This window comes from Gekko japonicus, unplaced genomic scaffold (genome assembly GCF_001447785.1).
Source record: "Gekko japonicus isolate JY-2015 unplaced genomic scaffold, Gekko_japonicus_V1.1 scaffold2210, whole genome shotgun sequence".
NCBI lineage: Eukaryota > Metazoa > Chordata > Lepidosauria > Squamata > Gekkonidae > Gekko > Gekko japonicus.
In genome coordinates, this window is record NW_015169243.1 from 155300 (window position 1) to 173102 (window position 17803).

Consider the following 17803-nt stretch of genomic DNA (forward strand, 5'->3'; position numbering starts at 1 on the left):
AGGGTTGCCAGCCTCCAGGTGGGGCCTGGAGATCTCCCGCTTTTACAGCTGATCTCCAGCTGACAGAGATCAGCTCCCCTGGAGAAAATGGCTGCTTCAGAGGGTGGGCTCTGTGGCATTGTACCATGCTGAGGCCCCTCCCCTCCCCAAACCCCGCCCTCTCCAGGCTCCACCCCCAAAGTCTCCAGGTATTTTCCAACCCAGGCCTGACAACCCTAGCCCCATCCCTCCCACCTTCCACAGACATCATTCCCTTCACAGACCAGTCTAGAGTAATTCATTCCCACATTATGATTTTGCACAGGCAAATGATTTACAGAAACACAGTGCAAACGAAAATCATAGCAACGGGGACCAACTGTGAGATGCGTGGGGATGGAATCAATATATTCGGGGAAGACGGATCCTTTGACACAAACATTTCTTCCTAATCCACAAGGGAAACAGCAATCTGGGTTTCAGTGTGCTGGGACTCCCAGAATTAAATGCTCTCCAATTCCCCTTTGGTGGATGTAGCACCGGATGCAAAACAAGACTCTCTCTGCTGCAGGGCTATACAAACAGTTTTTTTCATTTTGTTTTGATTTTTAAACTTACCAGTTTTATATAGCCTTGGGCATCCAGAATTAAATTTTCCGGCTTCAGGTCCCTGTAGATAACACTGATGCGATGCAAATATTCTATGGCTTCCGTCACACACCCGACGCAGAACTTTGTAGTGGTTTCATCAAAACTGCCTCTAAAACAGAGTAACCCGTTTTGGTTTTTATCTCTCCAAATAAAGACAGATACAAGCAGTGTTGCCAACCTCCAGGTGGGGCTTGGAGATATCCAAGAATTACCGCTCATCTCCAGACTACAGAGATCAGTTCCCCTGGAGAAAATGGCTGCTTTGGAGGGTGGACTCTGTGGCATTATACCCCAGTGAGGTCCCGGTCCTCCCCAGGCTCCAACCCCAAATCGCCAAAAGTTTCCCCAACCTGGATCTGGCAACCCTGAACTCCCCCCCCCCCACTAGTGGCCGGGGGGGGGGGGCGGCAACCCTATCCAGACCCCATCTGGAGGTTGGCAAAAGTACACACAATTGCTTCCCTTACACAAAGTTTTAGGTTATCATGCTTTGGTCACATCATGAAAAGAGAAAACTTAACTGGAAAAGGTAACGATGCTAGGAAAACTCGGAGGCAGTAGGAAGAGAGGGAGACGCACCATGAGATGGATTGCGGCCCTCGCTTTGCAAGACCTGAGCAGGGCTGTGAATGACAGGGCGTTTTGGAGGACATTCATTCATAGGGTTGCTGGAAGTCAGAAGCAGCTTGGCAGCACGTAACACACACTCAGCTCCAGATTGGGAAATTCCTAAAGATTTGGGGGTGTGGGTGTGGCCTAGGGGGCAGGGTTTGGTAGGGGAGGGAACTCAGTGGAGTATAATGCCATAGAGTCCACCCACAAAAGCAGCCATTTTCTTCAGGGAAACGGATCTCTGTAGTCTGGAGGTCAGTTGTAATTCTGAGGAGTCCCCAGGCCTCACCTGGAAGTTGGCAACCCTACAGGGCTTTGATCTACCAGTGGAGGCTGTTCTGTTTGCACAAGCCCAATTCCTTCTCCTTATCGCAGCCCCCCTCTTATCGCAGCCCTCCTTATTGCATGCCACAAGGCATATTATACAGGAGCCTCCCTGAACCTGCAGCAATGGGAGAGACCTCACTTTCCCAAATTCCTTCCACTCACAGGAGTTTGGATCTAGAATATTTAAATGAATATTCAATCAAACATTCCTATCACCAAATAGGAAAAAAAATACTACGAACAACTTTTCTATCGTATTGATTATTCTGATAGTAAGTAAAACAAGCCCATTTCTCTTCCGTTGTCTCTCTACCCTTAACATTTCTGTTCTAAATGTCCCCTGAGTAAAATTGCCTGATTTTATACAGCCAACTCATCACTGGCCTGATCAATTGATTATTCCGATAGTAAGTAAAACAATCCCATTTCTCTTCCGTTGTCTCTCTACCCTTAACATTTCTGTTCTAAATGTCCCTTGAGTAAAATTGCCTGATTTTATACAGCCAACTCATCACTGGCCTGATCAGCAACATCTCTCTGCACTTGGAATTCCAAAGCCTCCTTGTCATATCCGTTTCTGCCCGACTTTAAGTGAACCGTCCTACAGTTATGACATTGAGTAAAATCAATCATGAAGGACAATAATCTTTGTAACAGAAAAGAGAATTTGATAAAGGCTGCAAAAAAAAATTAATGGTATTTTTTATAAGATGGTATTGAAGCACATTAAATTGGAAAGCTGCCTTGGGCACCCTGGATGAAGGAGGAGGACCGAATGTACCAAATGAATTAAATAAAGCCAAGCCCCACTGAATTCACATAGAATTCACATCTTGATAAAACATCCATCTTAGCATGGTGGCTCCAAGATGGAAGGTTTTTCTCCAGGCCAGTTTGGCTGGAGATCCTGGAGGTTTCTTGTCATCTTGTGGGAATGGGGAAGGAGGTATTTGTGAATTTCCTGCATTGTGCAAGGGGGTTGGACTAGATGACCCTGGAGGTCCCCTTCCAACCTGATATGGTTGGATCCTGCTAGGCTTACATGGACATTGAAGTCTTCCAGGGCCAGAAGTCTGGGGGCCTCCGGCACCCATGCAAAGACCAAGACCAACTCAGCCGATTCCAGCAGAGAAACCATTAGACGGTGGGTATCAGAATCCAGAGTCAGGGAGTCCAGCATCAGAAATAAATCCTCACTTTGGTGAATAAGCAACACATAGGGTCGCCAACCTCCAGTTGCTGATCAACCAATACAAACAACTATGATGTAGTTACTAAGAACGTATTTTATGTCAATTTCGATGCAAATCTCTTATATTACTTAGACCCTATAAAGATCTTTAACAAGAAGAGATACCAAAGAATTGTACAGAACATGTAATTTGTCTATACTGAATAAAGTGCTTAGGTTGAATACCAGTCCATATAGTGACTCTGAACATCCAATTTTCAATGTCTTCATCCGTTCAAAGTTCTAGGTGACATCCCTCCTATTTGTGCTGTAAGCAAAGACACATTCTTTCTCCACTTATTTTAATAGCCAACGGGACAGCTCGAAAACCTGTTCCCACTCTTCTACAGGGCAAATTCCGCAGCAGAGGGATCTCGTAAATCTTCCATTTGACAATTCAGTGAGCTCCGCTCTGTGAAGTCTTTTCAAAACAGGCAGCCGGCTAACCTGTGGAAATTCTAGTCTCCTCAGAGAAAATGGCTGCCTTGAAGGTCAGAATCTATGGGTACCGTACCCTGCTGATGTCTCTCTCTGGGTTCCACTCCCCAAATCTCCCAGAATTTACTAACCCGGACTTGATAACCGTGGTAACAAGCTGTCCAGTTATGGTGAAGTACTTACAATAAGACCATGGCAAGACCACCACCCCCCCACTCCCATTCCAGGACATCGGGTTGAGCCTGCTATTGTACTGGGAAAACTAGGAGGCACACTTGAAACAAAATGTTTACAGCCATGTTGGACCAAAGCTAAAAAGCCAAAAAGACAAGAACACAATTCATATGATACCTTTATTGGGACCAACCCAATGACACGTAACGGTGCGCAAGGTTTTGGTTTTTTTAACACCATGAGCTGAAGAATAAAAATTGGCTTCCCCCCCTCATTTTTAGCATCTGGCCTGAGGAATTGCCCAGGGGAACTCTAAAAGTTTACACGTCGTTATGTGCCATTGGGTTGGTCCTAATACAGTTATTGCATGGACTGTGTTCTTGAGAGTTGAGACAGACCAACTCTACCCCTTTCGTCCGTCCAGATCTCAAAAATGCATGCAAGGTCAGCCCAGTATTAAACCCTGGATGGAAGATGCATTAATGTTCACTGACTCTACATTCAACAACAGGACTTTCAGACTTGGGGGCTGTCTGGTACAAACCCCAAACACGCTGAGGTTGGGAAAAGATAAGAAGAAAGCCTGTAAAGGCTCTAAAGTCTGTTCTTTTATTTTTAGCTGCCCAGCTGCAGCCAACTTATGGCGATGCCTCATGGGGTTTTCCACGCAAGAGATGAACAGTGATGGTTCGCCATTTCCCACGTCTCTGTAGCAACCCCAGTCTTTCTTGCTGGTCTTCCATCCAGACACTAAATAGGACTGACTCTGCTTAGCTTCTGAGATCTCTAGCCTGGACTATCGAAGTCAGGATAATAATAATCGTGTGCCATCAAGTCACAACTGGCTTATGAAAACCCGCATGGGCTTTTCAAGGCAAGAGATGAGCAGAGGTACTTTACCATTGCCTGGCTCTGCACATCTCTGGTGGTCTCCCATCCAAGTAATAACCAGGGCCAACCCTCCTTAGTTTCCGAGATCTGATGAGACTGAGCTAACCTGGGCGATCCAAGTCAGTGCAATCATAATCGTGTGCTGTGAAGTCACAACTGACGTACAGCAACCTCTCATGGGGTTTTCAAGCCCAGAGATGAGCAGAGGTGGTTTGCCATTGCCTTCCTCCACATAGCAACCCCAGTCTTCCTTGGTGGTCTCCCATCCAAGTACTAACCAGCACCAACCCTGCTGAACTTCCAAGTTCTAATGAGGCTGGGCTAGTCAGGGCTATTCAGACTGCAACCTCTTCTTCTATTCTGGCTAATTCCATTGTAGCCCTTCTGACTTATACAGTGGAGATGCTAAAATTAGTGGAGCGCCCATACACCCAATCCCCACTCCGGTTCCCCAAGCACATCCTATCTCTGGCACAGGAAAGAGCAGCAAGAAGGATAATCAATAGGATATCTAGAGAAAATGTGCAAGATAATAAATCAAGCATGCCGAGAAAGAAAAACCACCCTTCCTAGAGGCTCATTTCCACCTTTAAAGAGTTCTGAAGTATTGCCTGAGAAACATTTCTGACCACAGACCACATTTTTTTAAAAAAAGCAAAAAGTTTGCATTTGAGAAGCAGAACAGCTCTGCCAAACTGACCTTCAAGCTTCTGAAAATCTGTCCTCTCTAGACAATCTCTCATGCGTCAGACCAATCTAATATGACACGGGCCTTAAGAGCTGTGTCTTTGGATTAAAAGACATCTTTAGCGGTTGTAATCTTCATACAGAAAATGCCAGAGGCGGAATGGGAAAAGGTCTGATGTTACCTGTCCCGCAGGATACTCCAGAGTTCGCCTCCCAGACAGGCTTCCAAGAGCATGTAAACGTATTTGTTGTCTTTGAAAGTGCGGTACAACCTGCAGCAAAGGGGAACAAGAACACAAAATCTCAACCATTCTGCTTTATTTTATTTTTTTAAAAAGCCTTCTAGGATGTGTCTCCAGCAAGGGATTTTTTTTCCTGGCTAAGGGCTCTTCCGCATTGACATTTTACTCACTGTTAAGTTCCTATTTCTTCGGGGGTTTTCTTCCTGCTCCGCACACGTTTTGCTCCCTCTCAGGGTCAATTTGATATCAAACACCTTTGTTTCCAAAACAACATTTGAGTCCAGTGGCTCCTTTAAGTCCAACAAAATTTTATTCATGATACATGCTTACACGTGTCTGTATCTGACGAAGTGTGCATGCACACGAAAGCTGATACCTTGAATTAAACTTTGTTGGTCTTAAAGGTGCCCCACTGGACTCAAATTTTGTTCTGCTGCTTCAGACCAACACACCTACCCACCTGAATCTAGCTTTATTTCCAGTTTATCTCCTGGTAGGGAGATAAGCAGGAAATAAAGCTGTTCGATACCGAATCGACCACTAGAGGGAGCAAAACAGGAAAAAAAGACCTGATGAAAAAGGAATTTAACAGCAAGTAAAATAAAAATGTGGAAAAGCATGAAGGCTTGATTTGAACATGATGCAACACTTTCCTGTAGGTCTTTTCACTTACACGGCAGCCAGCGCATTTAAACTGGACTACAGACCATGGTACCTATATATGCCATATAGCTGCTTGGCAGGGGCAGAGCCCAGTTCAAATGAGACACACTGCAAGGGTTCTGTGGCTCAGTGGAAGAGCCTTGGCTTTGCATGCAGAAGGTCCCAGGTTCAATCCCCGGCATCTCCAGTTAAAAAGGACCAGGCAGTAAATGATGTGAAAGACCTCTGCCTGAGACCCTGGAGAGCTGCTGCCAGTCTGAGTAGACAGTACTCACCTTGATGGACCAAGGGTCTGATTCAGTATAAGGCGGCTTCATGTGTGAACAAGCCCAAAATCCCATGGGTGAGGTCCTTTGTCTCACCGGCATGGCATTTAAATCAGGCCTTAAACTTTCCTTGTACTTGACCAGGATCCAACATATTCGGCATATGGACTGTTTCCCAAGTTAAAAAATCCCCATGTCCCTAGGGCTGCCAACCTCCAGGTGGGGCCTGGAGACCTCCCGGTATTACAGTTGAGCTCCACATGACAAGAGATCAGTTTCCACTGGAGAAAATGGCTGCTTTGGAAGGCGGACATCAGGGCACTGCATCCTGCTGAGGTCCCTCCTTTCCCCCAAATCCTACCCCCTCATCACGCGCCCCCCCCAAAATCTCCAGGTATATGGCAACCCCACACGTCCCCCCCCCATGTGTCTGCCACAACTCCTGCTAACGGACATGCCCTGGGAGTTCCACGCATGGAACTGCACCCCCAGCTGAACTGCAAAGAGGGGTGATTTGTGGAGGGAGGAGGGAGGAGGAAACTGGAGTTATGGGAGAGCCAGTGTGGTGTGTGGGTGACTGGGACCAAGGCTCCCTCTAAGCAGTGCAGTCTTGCGAGCAAAAACTGTGCTTTGTGAGCTACTGGCATTAAAGTTGTGAGCGAGCTATTTGGCTGCTGCATCAATCAGTTCGCTCTGGAGCAATGTTCCCTCTAAGCAGTAGAGTCTTGTGAGCAAAAATTCTACTTCGTGAGCTACTGGCCTTAAAAGCTGTGAGGGAGCAATTTGACTACTGCATAAATTAGTTTGCTCTGGAGCCATCCTTCCTGAGCTAAGACAAAAATGTGTGAGCTGGAGGCTAAAAAACTGTGAGCTAGCTCACACTAACTCAGTTTAGAGGGAACACTGCTCTGGAGCCACCTTTCCTGAGCTAAGACAAAAAATGTGTGAGCTGGAGGCTAAAAAACTGTGAGCTGGCTCACACTCACTCAGCTTAGAGGGAACACTGCTCTGGAGCCCTCCTTCCTGAGCTAAGACAAAAAATGTGCGAGCCGGAGGCTAAAAAACTGTGAGCTAGCTCACACTAACTCAGCTTAGAAGGAACCAGGCCTGTAGCTACAGTGGGGCATCTCGGGGCTGGGCCCCCTGACTAACCGCCCTGGCCTCTCGACTTCCCGTCCAGTTGGTTTATTTTATTTTTCTTGTGTGCCACAGCCACACTGAGACCAGCCATTGCCCTGCCCTGCCTACCGGCACTGTACCTCTGACTGGCTGCAAGCGAGGCATGCCACAGGGCACAACTGCTCCCCACTCCATCCCTCTCTTTCTCTTGTTGGTTTTTAAAACTTTTACTCTCTCGCTGCTCCTGGCACAGTGCCCCCCCCCCAAATCGAAAATCCTGGCTACGGCCCTGGAGGGAACGCTGACTAGGACCAAAGGAGGCTTAAGTGCTTCCACAGGGGCACGGCAGGAAACAGTGGGAGCAAGTCTCCATGCAGAAGAACCACTGCTGCCGCCAAAATATTTCCATTTGCAGCGGCAGTCAGAGCAGAATGTGGACTCGTCCCTGTGCGGAAGCAACTCTAGGTTCAGAGCCCTGCTCAGACATGATCTCAGGCCAGGGGCTGTCTTGGCCTCATTCACCATACAGGGCTGTTGTAAGGACAATCTAAGGTAGACGAGGACTATACACACTCCCCCAAGTCCTGTGAAGGAAAAGGGGCAAGATAAAAATGTGATAAGTGGACAAACCGGAATACCGTTCAACTCTTTCTGTACGAGCAATTACAATAAAATGCAAAGGCTTTTTTAAAAGAAGAAAAACCCTTACTTCACAATGAACGGTGAACAGACTTCTTCTAGAATCCTCTTTTCTGAGTGAATGTGCTCTTGCTGCTTGGTATCCACTACGTGCTTCTTTTTGATACATTTCATGGCAAAAGCTGTATTCTCATTCTTGACTTTAACCTGCGCATGCACAGATGGAGACAAAATGACGAGAAAGAAGAAGAAGACAAAGAGCTGGTTTTATACCCTGCCCTTCACTACCCAAAGGAGTCTCGGAGTGCCTTACAATCTCCTTCCCTTCCTCTCCCCACAACTGACAGCCTGTGAGGTAGGTGGGGCTGAGAGAGTTCTGAGAGAGCTGTGACCGACCCAAGGTCACCCAACCGGCTGCATGTGGAGAAGTGGGGACTCAAACTCGGTTCTCCAGATTAGAGTCTGCTGCTCTTAACCACTATACCAAACTGGCTACACAAAGGATACACAAACGTGAGTTCCCCCTTCCACTCCCTCCCACCTGCCAGTCTTAGCTCTGATTTAGGATTCTGCAAGCCCAGAGTAACCACAGATTTGAATAAATAGGCTATGTTTAAAAACAAACAAACAAAAGCCACTAGTCTGGTGGCAGGGGTAGTTTGATTTCCATAGCAACCAGAAATGATAGCCAACACTGCAACAATGGCAAATCACACTAGAGACTACTTTCTTCTTATACAGTTCTACTTACAACCAAAATGAATACACATGACAAATAGTTTTGCCACCAGGCATAAAAACTGCACCAGTTGAACAGTGATCTAATAGTCCTTGAAAGTACAAGTCTCTCTTCAGATCGATGTGGGCATAGAAAAGAGCGTGCAATAGACAGCATGAGCTCAGGACTAGCTGTAGTGCAAACCAAAAGAGTGGTGACTGTAGCCTGTAGAAACGTTGCTTTGCCGTTTCTTAGGGCTTCATCAGGCCACTTTTCTTTAGTGATAGAGCTCAACCCACCTCTGGCAAGACTCAAAATGACTTACGAAGTCTACAAGAATGTTCCAAGCAGCTAAGAATCAGGCTCTGATCACCAGCCTACGGTGGCTAGCTTAAAAGCATGCCATCCATTGCACGCTGTCTTCTGGAAACTCTTCTCTGCACCATGAGCCGGTGACCACATCAATCTGAAGAGAGACTTGTACTTTCAAGGACTGTTAGGTCACTCTTCAACCGGTGCAGTTGTCACTGATGCATGGTGGCAAAACTATTTGTTATGTGTATTAATTCTGGTTGTAAGTAGAACCGTATAAGAAGACAGTAGTCGCTAGTTTGATTTGTACAGCGCGACAGATTACTCTGTTTATTCGTTTGTATAACCGCATTTGCTGTATTTCTCTTTTTGTCTGCTTGTACCACCTGGAGGCTGGCAACCCTAACTTTTGTCAGTTTTACACTGTAATCCTAAACTGAGTTACAACTTTCTAAGGCCACTGACTTCAGTGGATTTAGAAGGGTATAACTTGTTTTTGGGCGCAAACGTCCGTGCGCATATAATTTTGGCCTTATTTGCCTTGGCACCTAACATGGTGACAACCCATGGTGACAACACCGGTAGCTTGAGAATGATACTAATATAGTGGTCGGCAGAAGCATTTATTGTGTGGATGGAAGTGTTTGCTATATGAGCCGCAACAGGGCTTCCGTGTTCAAAAATGCCTTTAAAGACACAGTGCTGAAGCCTGAGAACACACAAGAAGCTGCCTTCTACTGAATCAGACCCTCAGTCCATCAAGGTCAGTATTGTCTACTCAGGTCCCTGCCACACGGCAAGAAAAACACTGGCCAAAGTGCGGCTAATTAGAGCCGCACCAAAATAGAGACGCCACGGCAGGATCGATCCCACGGCTGGCCTTGATGCGGCCGTCGCAGAAGAACCACCTCGGTAGGTGGTTCATTTTTGCTCCATGTTTTGGGCGGAAGGGCCGGATCGGGGACGGGTGCGCAACGCTTCCCAGATGTTGCGGTGGGATCGCGCCCGTTTGCTCCGCCCCCGATCCGTCCCTCTCCCGGCCCAAAACCTCTCGTATGACCGGGGCCTTAGTCTGGCAGCTGCTCTCCAAGGTCTCAGATAGAGGTCTTTTCACGTCACCTACTGCCTGGTCCTGTTTTTGATGGGAAATGCTGGGGTTTAACCGGGGACCTTCTGCATGCCAAGCAGATGTTCTGCCACTCAGCCATTGCCCCTCCCAAAAGGGGGGGGGAAGGGGACAAAATGCTCACACTGACATAACTATATCAGAACATTCAGACCAGGAGCCACACGGAGGTCTGAAAGGTGCATGCTTACAAGCTCAACTCTTCCGAAACCACCGACACCCAAGGTAGCGACAATTTCCAGGTTTTGAAACGGACTGGAAGAAGGAAAGTGGGTTACTTTTTCTTTGAGCTGTATCAGCTCTAAAGAGACATCGCTGGGCAGCCGTTCAGAGGACGAAACTCTGCATGGGAGGAAAAAAAAAAGAAAGAATAAGACATCTTCTTCAGATTGTTGTCTCTGAAAATTCAACTGAGAATTCCTGCAGCGATCTGATAGCTTTCCAAAAAGCACTTCTGATGTCCTCATACATTATGCTCATGTACCCTTGGTATTTATCCTCGTTGTGCCTGGAAGTGGTGTGATGTGAGACTGATGCAAATGGATGGTGAGGATCAATGAATTAAACAAGCAAGCCAAAGTACTGAAATATTTAATTTTAACACTTCTTGACTTCCTTAATGGAGGTTTAAGCATCGCCATCCCCTAAGAATCTCTATGCAGCCTGAAAATCCACAGAAACACTTTTGGTGGTGAAAGTCAGTCCAGGAAAACACTTCACCTCAATACCATAATTTATTATGGGCATGGACCAGCAGAATAAAACATACGTTAGAGTATGTATAATACCAGTTATGGGTTCAATTAAAGGCACTGTTCACGACCTTGGACCTCATCTCTCATGCATACAGGCAGTTGCTGATTCTACCCATATGCAGGACCTGTAGAGAGCCTCATTCAGATGTGTGAAGTTGTCGTGGCGGAGGACAGGAAGAGAGGAAGTCCTGCAGATATGAGGCTCCAAGGTCATGAACGGCTTTGCATGTGAGGAGGAAGAGGAGGAGAAGAAGAGGAGGAGGAAGAGGACACTGGATTTATATTTTGCCCTTCACTCAGTGTGACTTACAATCTCCTTCCCTTCCTCTCCCCATAACAGACACCCTGTGAGGTAGCTGGGACTGAGAGAGCTCTCGGAGAACTGCCCGAGTGAACAGCTCTGCGAGAACTGTGGCTGACCCAAGGTCACTCAGCAGCTGCATGTGGAGCGGTGGGGAATCAAACCCAGATCACCCAAATTAGAGTCCGCGCTCCTAACCACTACACCAAACTAGCTCTGCATTGAACGCCTAACTGATGGGCAGCCGATGGAGTGATTGTAGAATGGGTATAATATTCACGTACCACGTGATTCCTGATAAGAACTGAGCGGCAGCTTTCTGCACCAAGCTGGCTTCCCAAGCTGATTTTCGGGAGAGACCTATATAGAGTGCATTACAGTAGCGCTGCCTCAGTGTTACTGCAGCCTGGATCCAGGTGCTCGCATCAGCTGGATCAAGGCAGGGGGCCATCTTCCAGGCCAAACTAAGTGGGAAGGAAGTTTTCTGCCGCTGCACTAATCTGCTTCTCCAGCAGCCATGCTGGAACCGGTATTAGCTCTACATAAATCAGCCAAGGTCAGCTGAACCCAATCAAAAGTGGGAGGCACCAGGGCTTTTTTTGTAGAAAAAGCCCAGCAGGAACTCATTAGCATAATAGGCCACACCCAACAGCAGACTCATTAGCATATTAAGCCACACACCTTACATCACAGCTCATTAGCATATTAGGCCACACCCCCATGTTACCACACTCACCTTTTGCTTCTTATTCCGTTTACTTTGTTTGTTGTCAAAACCCTGGGCTTTTTTTGTAGCAGGAACTTCTTTGCATGTTAGACCACACACGCCAACTGTAGCCAATCCTAATGAGTTTCTGCTGTTGGGTGTGGCCTATTATGCTAATGAGTTCCTGCTGGGCGTGGCCAACTCAGGAGCCAGCCAGAACTCCGTTCCTGTGCGTTCCTGCCCAAAAATAGCCCTGGGAGGCACAATGTCCTTCAAGACCCCAGGCTTCCCCAAAAGCATTACCTCAGTCTTGTGTGGGTTCAGTTTCAATGTGTTCACCCTCAGCCATTTAACCTCAGCAGCCGAGCGGTGGCTCTGCCACAGCCCCGGAAGGTTTGGACAGAGAGACAGACACAGAGCTGGGTGTTGTCAGCATACTGACGGCATCCGGGACAAAAACGATGAATGATTGCTCCTCGGGTCTTTATGCAGAGCTTGAATAGCATGGGGTGGTGGTGGTGGTGGACAAGACTGTGTCCTGTGGAACCCCATAGGGCAAATCCACACTGATGATCACTGGTCCCCAGTAGCAACTCTTTGAGTCCAGTCTGTAAGGAATTATTCAGACCAATCCAAAGCACGTGCCCCTGATTCCCGCTTCTGCCTCCAAACATTTCAACAAGGTAGCATGGTTTACTTTTATCGAAGGCAGCAGACAAATCCAGTAGGAGCAACAAAGAGGCGTGGCCTTTGTCTACGCACAGACTGAGATCACCAAGTAAAGCCACCCCCAACGCCGTCCCCGTCCCCTAGTTCAGCCTGAAGAGAGCCTGAAAAGGGCCCGGAGCACATGAGCTATACCAGAAGGCCTGGATTTGGTTCGCTACCACCCTCTCGCAAACATCTTGGTCAGAAAGGGCAAATTATACACAGGGCGATAATTCATCACGTCACTTTTTTTTGTGGTAGTGGAAAAGTGCTATCAAGTCACAGCCGATTTCTGGTGACCCCCATAGGGTTTTCAAGGCAAGTAGGATGGCTTATCCCTAGCTGGGAAATACCTGGAGGTTTGGGGGCGGAGCCTAAGGTGGGTGGAGTCTGGGGAGGGGAGAGACTTCAATGGGGTTCTAACGCCACAGAGTCCACCCTCCAAAGCAGCCAGTTTCTCCCGGGGAACTGATCTCTGTCACCTGGAGATCACTTATAATACCAGGAGGCCTACAGCTATCACCTGGAGGTTGGCAACCTTTAGGCAAGAGACATTCAGAGATGGTTTGCCATTGCCTGACTCTGTGTCGCAACCCTGATCTTCCCTGGTGGTCTCCCATCCAAATACTAACCAGGCCCAACCCTGCTTGGCTTTCGAGAGCTGATGAGATCGGCTCGCCTGGGCCATCCAGGGCAATGCCTCTTTTCCGTAGGAACGGTTTTTAAAGAACAGATGACTACTCCTTTGAGTGGGTCTGGGAAAGTGCCCTGGGTCAGTTATTAAGGTTCCCTAATGAGGAGGCAGAACTAGATGTTCCACGCTTTTTGTCAGGGGAAAAGACATTCCTGCAACTTTGGCAGCAGGCTCGATCTATCTCAGAAGGGACCGGAAGCCTGGATAAGCTGCAGCATTTTAAAGGTCCTGGACGATGAAGCAGGAGAAAAGAACAAGAGCCCAGTAGCTCCTTAAAGACTAAAGTGCGAGATAGAAATTAAGATGTGGCAAATGATGTGAATATTCCAGTTGAGTGTAGGTGTTCAAAGTGGAAGAAATTTACTAAAGGTGATAGAGATGTATGGACAAGAAAATTAATGGTTATGGAAAAATGGTTAGATTTATTGGCTAAAATAATATGGAGGAGTGTGAGTGATGCAATAAGAAATGTCAGTTGGTTAAATATTAGGAAGAATTTAAAACAAGAATATGTTTAACTAAATTGTCAATGTGGAGTATTGTGAAACATTATTGTGAAGAATCTTTGTGGTGATTTGTGTATGTGTGTCTATTAAGCACAAAACCCAATAAAAATAATTATTTTTTTTAAAAAAAGACTAAAAAAAAAATGTAGCAGGGGATGAGCTTAAGTGAAAAAGTGAATAGAGACTCACAAAAGCTCACCCCTACCTACCACAAATTTTGCTTGTCTGTCTGTCTGTCTATCAATCATCCATCTATCACTGGCTATCACGTTAAGCAGAAATTAGAACCAAAAAAAAAACATTTTAAAAGACCTTACTCAGAATCTTGCTAGTCTTTAAGGTTCTACTGGACTCTAGCTCTTTTCTCCTGCTACAGACAGACTAACACGGCCGCCCGTCTTGATCTATCTTGAAGCTGAAGCTTCTTCATATGTCAGAGGGGGAGTTTCTGTCCTTCTAGCACAGAAAAGCAATTCATAAACCTCAGCAACATTAATAGGAAAGGGGAAGGGGGTTAAAAAGCTTAATCTGAAGGATGATCCCGCTGGAACAGAACATGAATTTTTCAAATTAAGGTTCCTCCGCCCCCAATGTCAAAACTGGATGCAGACGAGCCACGGATGTCGCTTATGGTTCTATTTAAAGCCTCTTTTTAATGGCAACATTTCATGAGACATTAGATATTGATTGCGTCCTCTCTGTTTGGATACCTCGGGCCTGAAATGGTAATTTGTTTGATGAACAGTCAGCTGGCTATTGCCTCGCTTCGTGGCCTTCTGTGACTTTGTCATAATGAACCAAAGCAGGGCGGGGGGAGGTCGGAAAAATGGGTTGTCCGAAAGCCAGTGCTCACTTGAGTGCCAGTTCCGGTCCTACAATAATACTTATATGTATATGCCATTAAAACAGGGAGGATCTTTTTTTAAAAAAAACAAACCCAAAAGACTGATGCAGCATTGTATCACTCGCTATTATACTTAGCGAAGCCGGCATTTTTCTAGAGCTAATCGGTTTAAAAAGCAGAGTGCTTGTAAGAGAAAGTGGGGCTAAATGGGTTTTGTCTGCGACTGGACAATGTATCGAGCGGAGCCATTATGGAAGATAGCATTGGGGCTGCATTTAAGCCCAATATACATGACAGATCTCAGGATAATACAGGTTCTTGTTGGAGAGCGGTATGACTCCTTGGGTCGTGCTCATCAGACAGCAATCTGCTGGTGGTCCCCAGCCCCAAAGGCATCGGGCTGTCCTCAACCAACGTCAGGGCCTTTTCGGTCCTGGCCCCAATTTGGTGAGACTCTCTGCCAAACACCATCAGGGTGGGAATCTGATGCAATCCTGCAAGTGGGAGATGTTCCCCCAGGCTTTTGGTCGAGGACATCTTGGCTGGCGCCCTTCTCTGTTGTTTGCATCTGCCTCGCCCTCTTCCCCTCTGCCTGTGAAGTAGCCGGCAGCAATGCCCCCTCTAAGCTGTGGAGTCCTGTGAGCAAAACATCTACTTTGTGAGCTACTGGCATTAGAAGTTGTGAGGGGGCGATTCGGCTACTGCATAAATTAGTTTGCTCTGGAGCCATCCTTCCTGAGCTAAGACAAAAACGTGTGAGCTGGAGGCTAAAAAACTGTGAGCTAGCTCACACTAACTCGGCCTAGAGGGAACACTGGCCAGCAGTTGGAACTGGGACTGACTATTCGCCATCTGATTGTGGGAACGTTTTATTAATGTTTTAATTGGTTTTACCTTTTTTCTGTTTTATGAATACTGTACGTCGCCCAGAGCCCTGCCAAAGCAGAGACTCGGCAATTCATAAATACAATAAATAATAATAAATAATAAATTCTTCTAGACTTATCCAGACGTATTCAGACGTGCACTGGCACACAGACTATCCAAACTGTACTTGTGTAGGTTGTGTGCATAAAGTGCCATCAAGCCTCAGCCTTGGTGACCCCAGCAAGGGGCTTTCAAGGCAAGTGAGAAGCAGAGGTGGTTGGCCATGGCCTTCCTCTGCAGGGTCTTCCTTGATGCCAACCCTGCTTCGCTTCCGAGATCGGGCTATACCATCCTTGCCTTCCTTCCCACTTGCATAGGATATACCAAGGCAATCAGGAATCCTTGAAAAGCAATGCTCCTATAGATAAGCCTATGTATGTATGCCTGTATACGTGCAGCCTCTCTGAAGAACGAGCAGAACAGTTGTATTCCTTCTGGTCTCTTCTATGGGCAAATGAAAGGAGAAAGCACTCCCTAAGCAAGAAGCTCTGAAACAGGAGGCAGGTGGGAGGATTCAGGGTTGCAGCCAACACATCTGGGAGCCCAAAAAAGCCGCCTGACGATTCTGACAGCAGTGCCACATGTTACGGCAACAGAGACAGAAACACACATAGATGGATTAGAACGTTTTCTCTCTCGAGCGGCACTGCTGGAATACGACTGAAAGGAAAAGGCGACGGCATTGTATATTGGCACTGTAAAGTTGAGAGCTGATGTTATGGAGAAAATATAAATTACTACGTTTAGGTTTGCAAACAAAGGGGATTTTGAAAGCTAACAATGCTAAAAATATGAAAGAATATCTTAAAGGGACTAGATTGATATTATATAAGAAATTTGAACTAACTGCTGTGAAATACCTGTTTTTTTCTTTTATATTTTATTGTTATAAAATTGATTAATAATAGTAATAGCAGATAGGATAGAGAAAAAATGAATTGTTTATTGGGAACAGAATTTTACTTGATGATATCTGTTGTGGACTACAGATTAACAAAGGAAAAAAGGGAATTATCTATCTAAAGATGTTATGAACGAGACAATGGCTGGATACTTTTGAAGTGTACCGCTCTCTCTCTCTCTCTTTTATATAACTCTTTAAAAAACTAATGAACCTTGCCCATCAACAATGGATAAGCAGGAAAAAAAAAGGAAAAGGCGACGGCATCTGCCAAATAAATATCTCTCAGAACTGTAATTGTGACTGTTCTGAGATACACTAAATCTGAGAGGCTGGAAAGGTTTCAAAGAGTTGACTTAGCTTGTGTGTTTGCAGGAGTCTGAAGTGGCTGAAAACTTACCAAAAGGTCAAAACTTCATAACAAATTCACAAGACCAAATCAGTAGGGTTGCTGCGTCCCCTCTTGGCCACTGGCAGGGGTTGGGGGGGTAAGCAGGGGTCGATTTGGGGGGATCGTGGGGGATCGCGAGTCTGAAGTGGCTGAAAACTTACCAAAAGGTCAAAACTTCATAACAAATTCACAAGACCAAATCAGTAGGGTTGCTGGGTCCCCTCCTGGCCACTGGCGGGGGTTGGGGGGGTAAGCAGGGGTCGATTTGGGGGGATCGTGGGGGATCGCGGTCCCCCCGGGTGAGGTGCGGAGGGCAGGGGGAATGACTGGCAGGCATCAAGACCCAAGAGAGAGTTGAGATTGGTGTGATCAAGTCTCGGAGGAGGCTTGTATTACACTTTGATCCCCTCTCCCGAAGTGGGCGAGTGCATTCAGGGTGTGTGGCCTCATGACATACTTCCGGTGATGTCAGGGGGTGTGGCATATGCTAATGAGTTATGCTAATGAGTTCCCCTAGCTCTTTTCCTATGAAACGACCCCTGGGGGTAAGGGCTGCCAGATCCAGGTTGGGAAACTCCTAGAGATTTGGGGGCGGAGCCTGGGAAGGACAGGGGCCTCTGTGGGGTACACTGCCACAGAGTCCACCCTCCCAATCTGTAATTCCAGGGGATCCCCCACGTCCCACCTGGAGGCTGGCATCCCTACCGAATCAGAGGTGTAACAGCCTTGATGAGTTTTTAATGGACTTAGAAGAAGAAGAAGAGGAAGAAGAGATTGGATGTATACCCCGCCCTTCAGTACCCAAAGGTGTCTCAGAGCGGCTTACAAACTCCTTTTCCCTCCCCCTCCCCACAACAGACACCCTGTGAGGTAGGTGGGGCTGAGAGAGCTCTTGACAGAAACTGCTCTTTTTCAAGAACAGCTCTTATCAGAACTATGGCTTGCCCAAGGTCATCCAGCCAGGTGCAAGAGGAGGAGTGGGGAATCAAACCCGG

The 17803-nt window shown here is 46.7% G+C and overlaps 1 protein-coding gene across 5 annotated transcripts in view; it reads right to left on the reverse strand.

The window, feature by feature from the left end:
• The window catches only part of PRKG2 (protein kinase, cGMP-dependent, type II), a 98436-nt gene that overhangs the window by 10799 nt on the left and 69834 nt on the right, over window positions 1-17803 (reverse strand). For 4 of the 5 annotated variants that reach the window (XM_015416474.1, XM_015416473.1, XM_015416472.1 and 1 more), the window contains 4 exons: window positions 10267-10417; window positions 7990-8126; window positions 5173-5262; window positions 598-739 (listed from right to left, as the gene is read on the reverse strand). In XM_015416474.1, coding sequence (XP_015271960.1) covers window positions 598-739; window positions 5173-5262; window positions 7990-8126; window positions 10267-10417 — 520 coding nt within the window. The remainder of the gene's footprint in view (window positions 1-597; window positions 740-5172; window positions 5263-7989; window positions 8127-10266; window positions 10418-17803) is intronic. The other variant, XM_015416475.1, reaches the window with a different exon arrangement.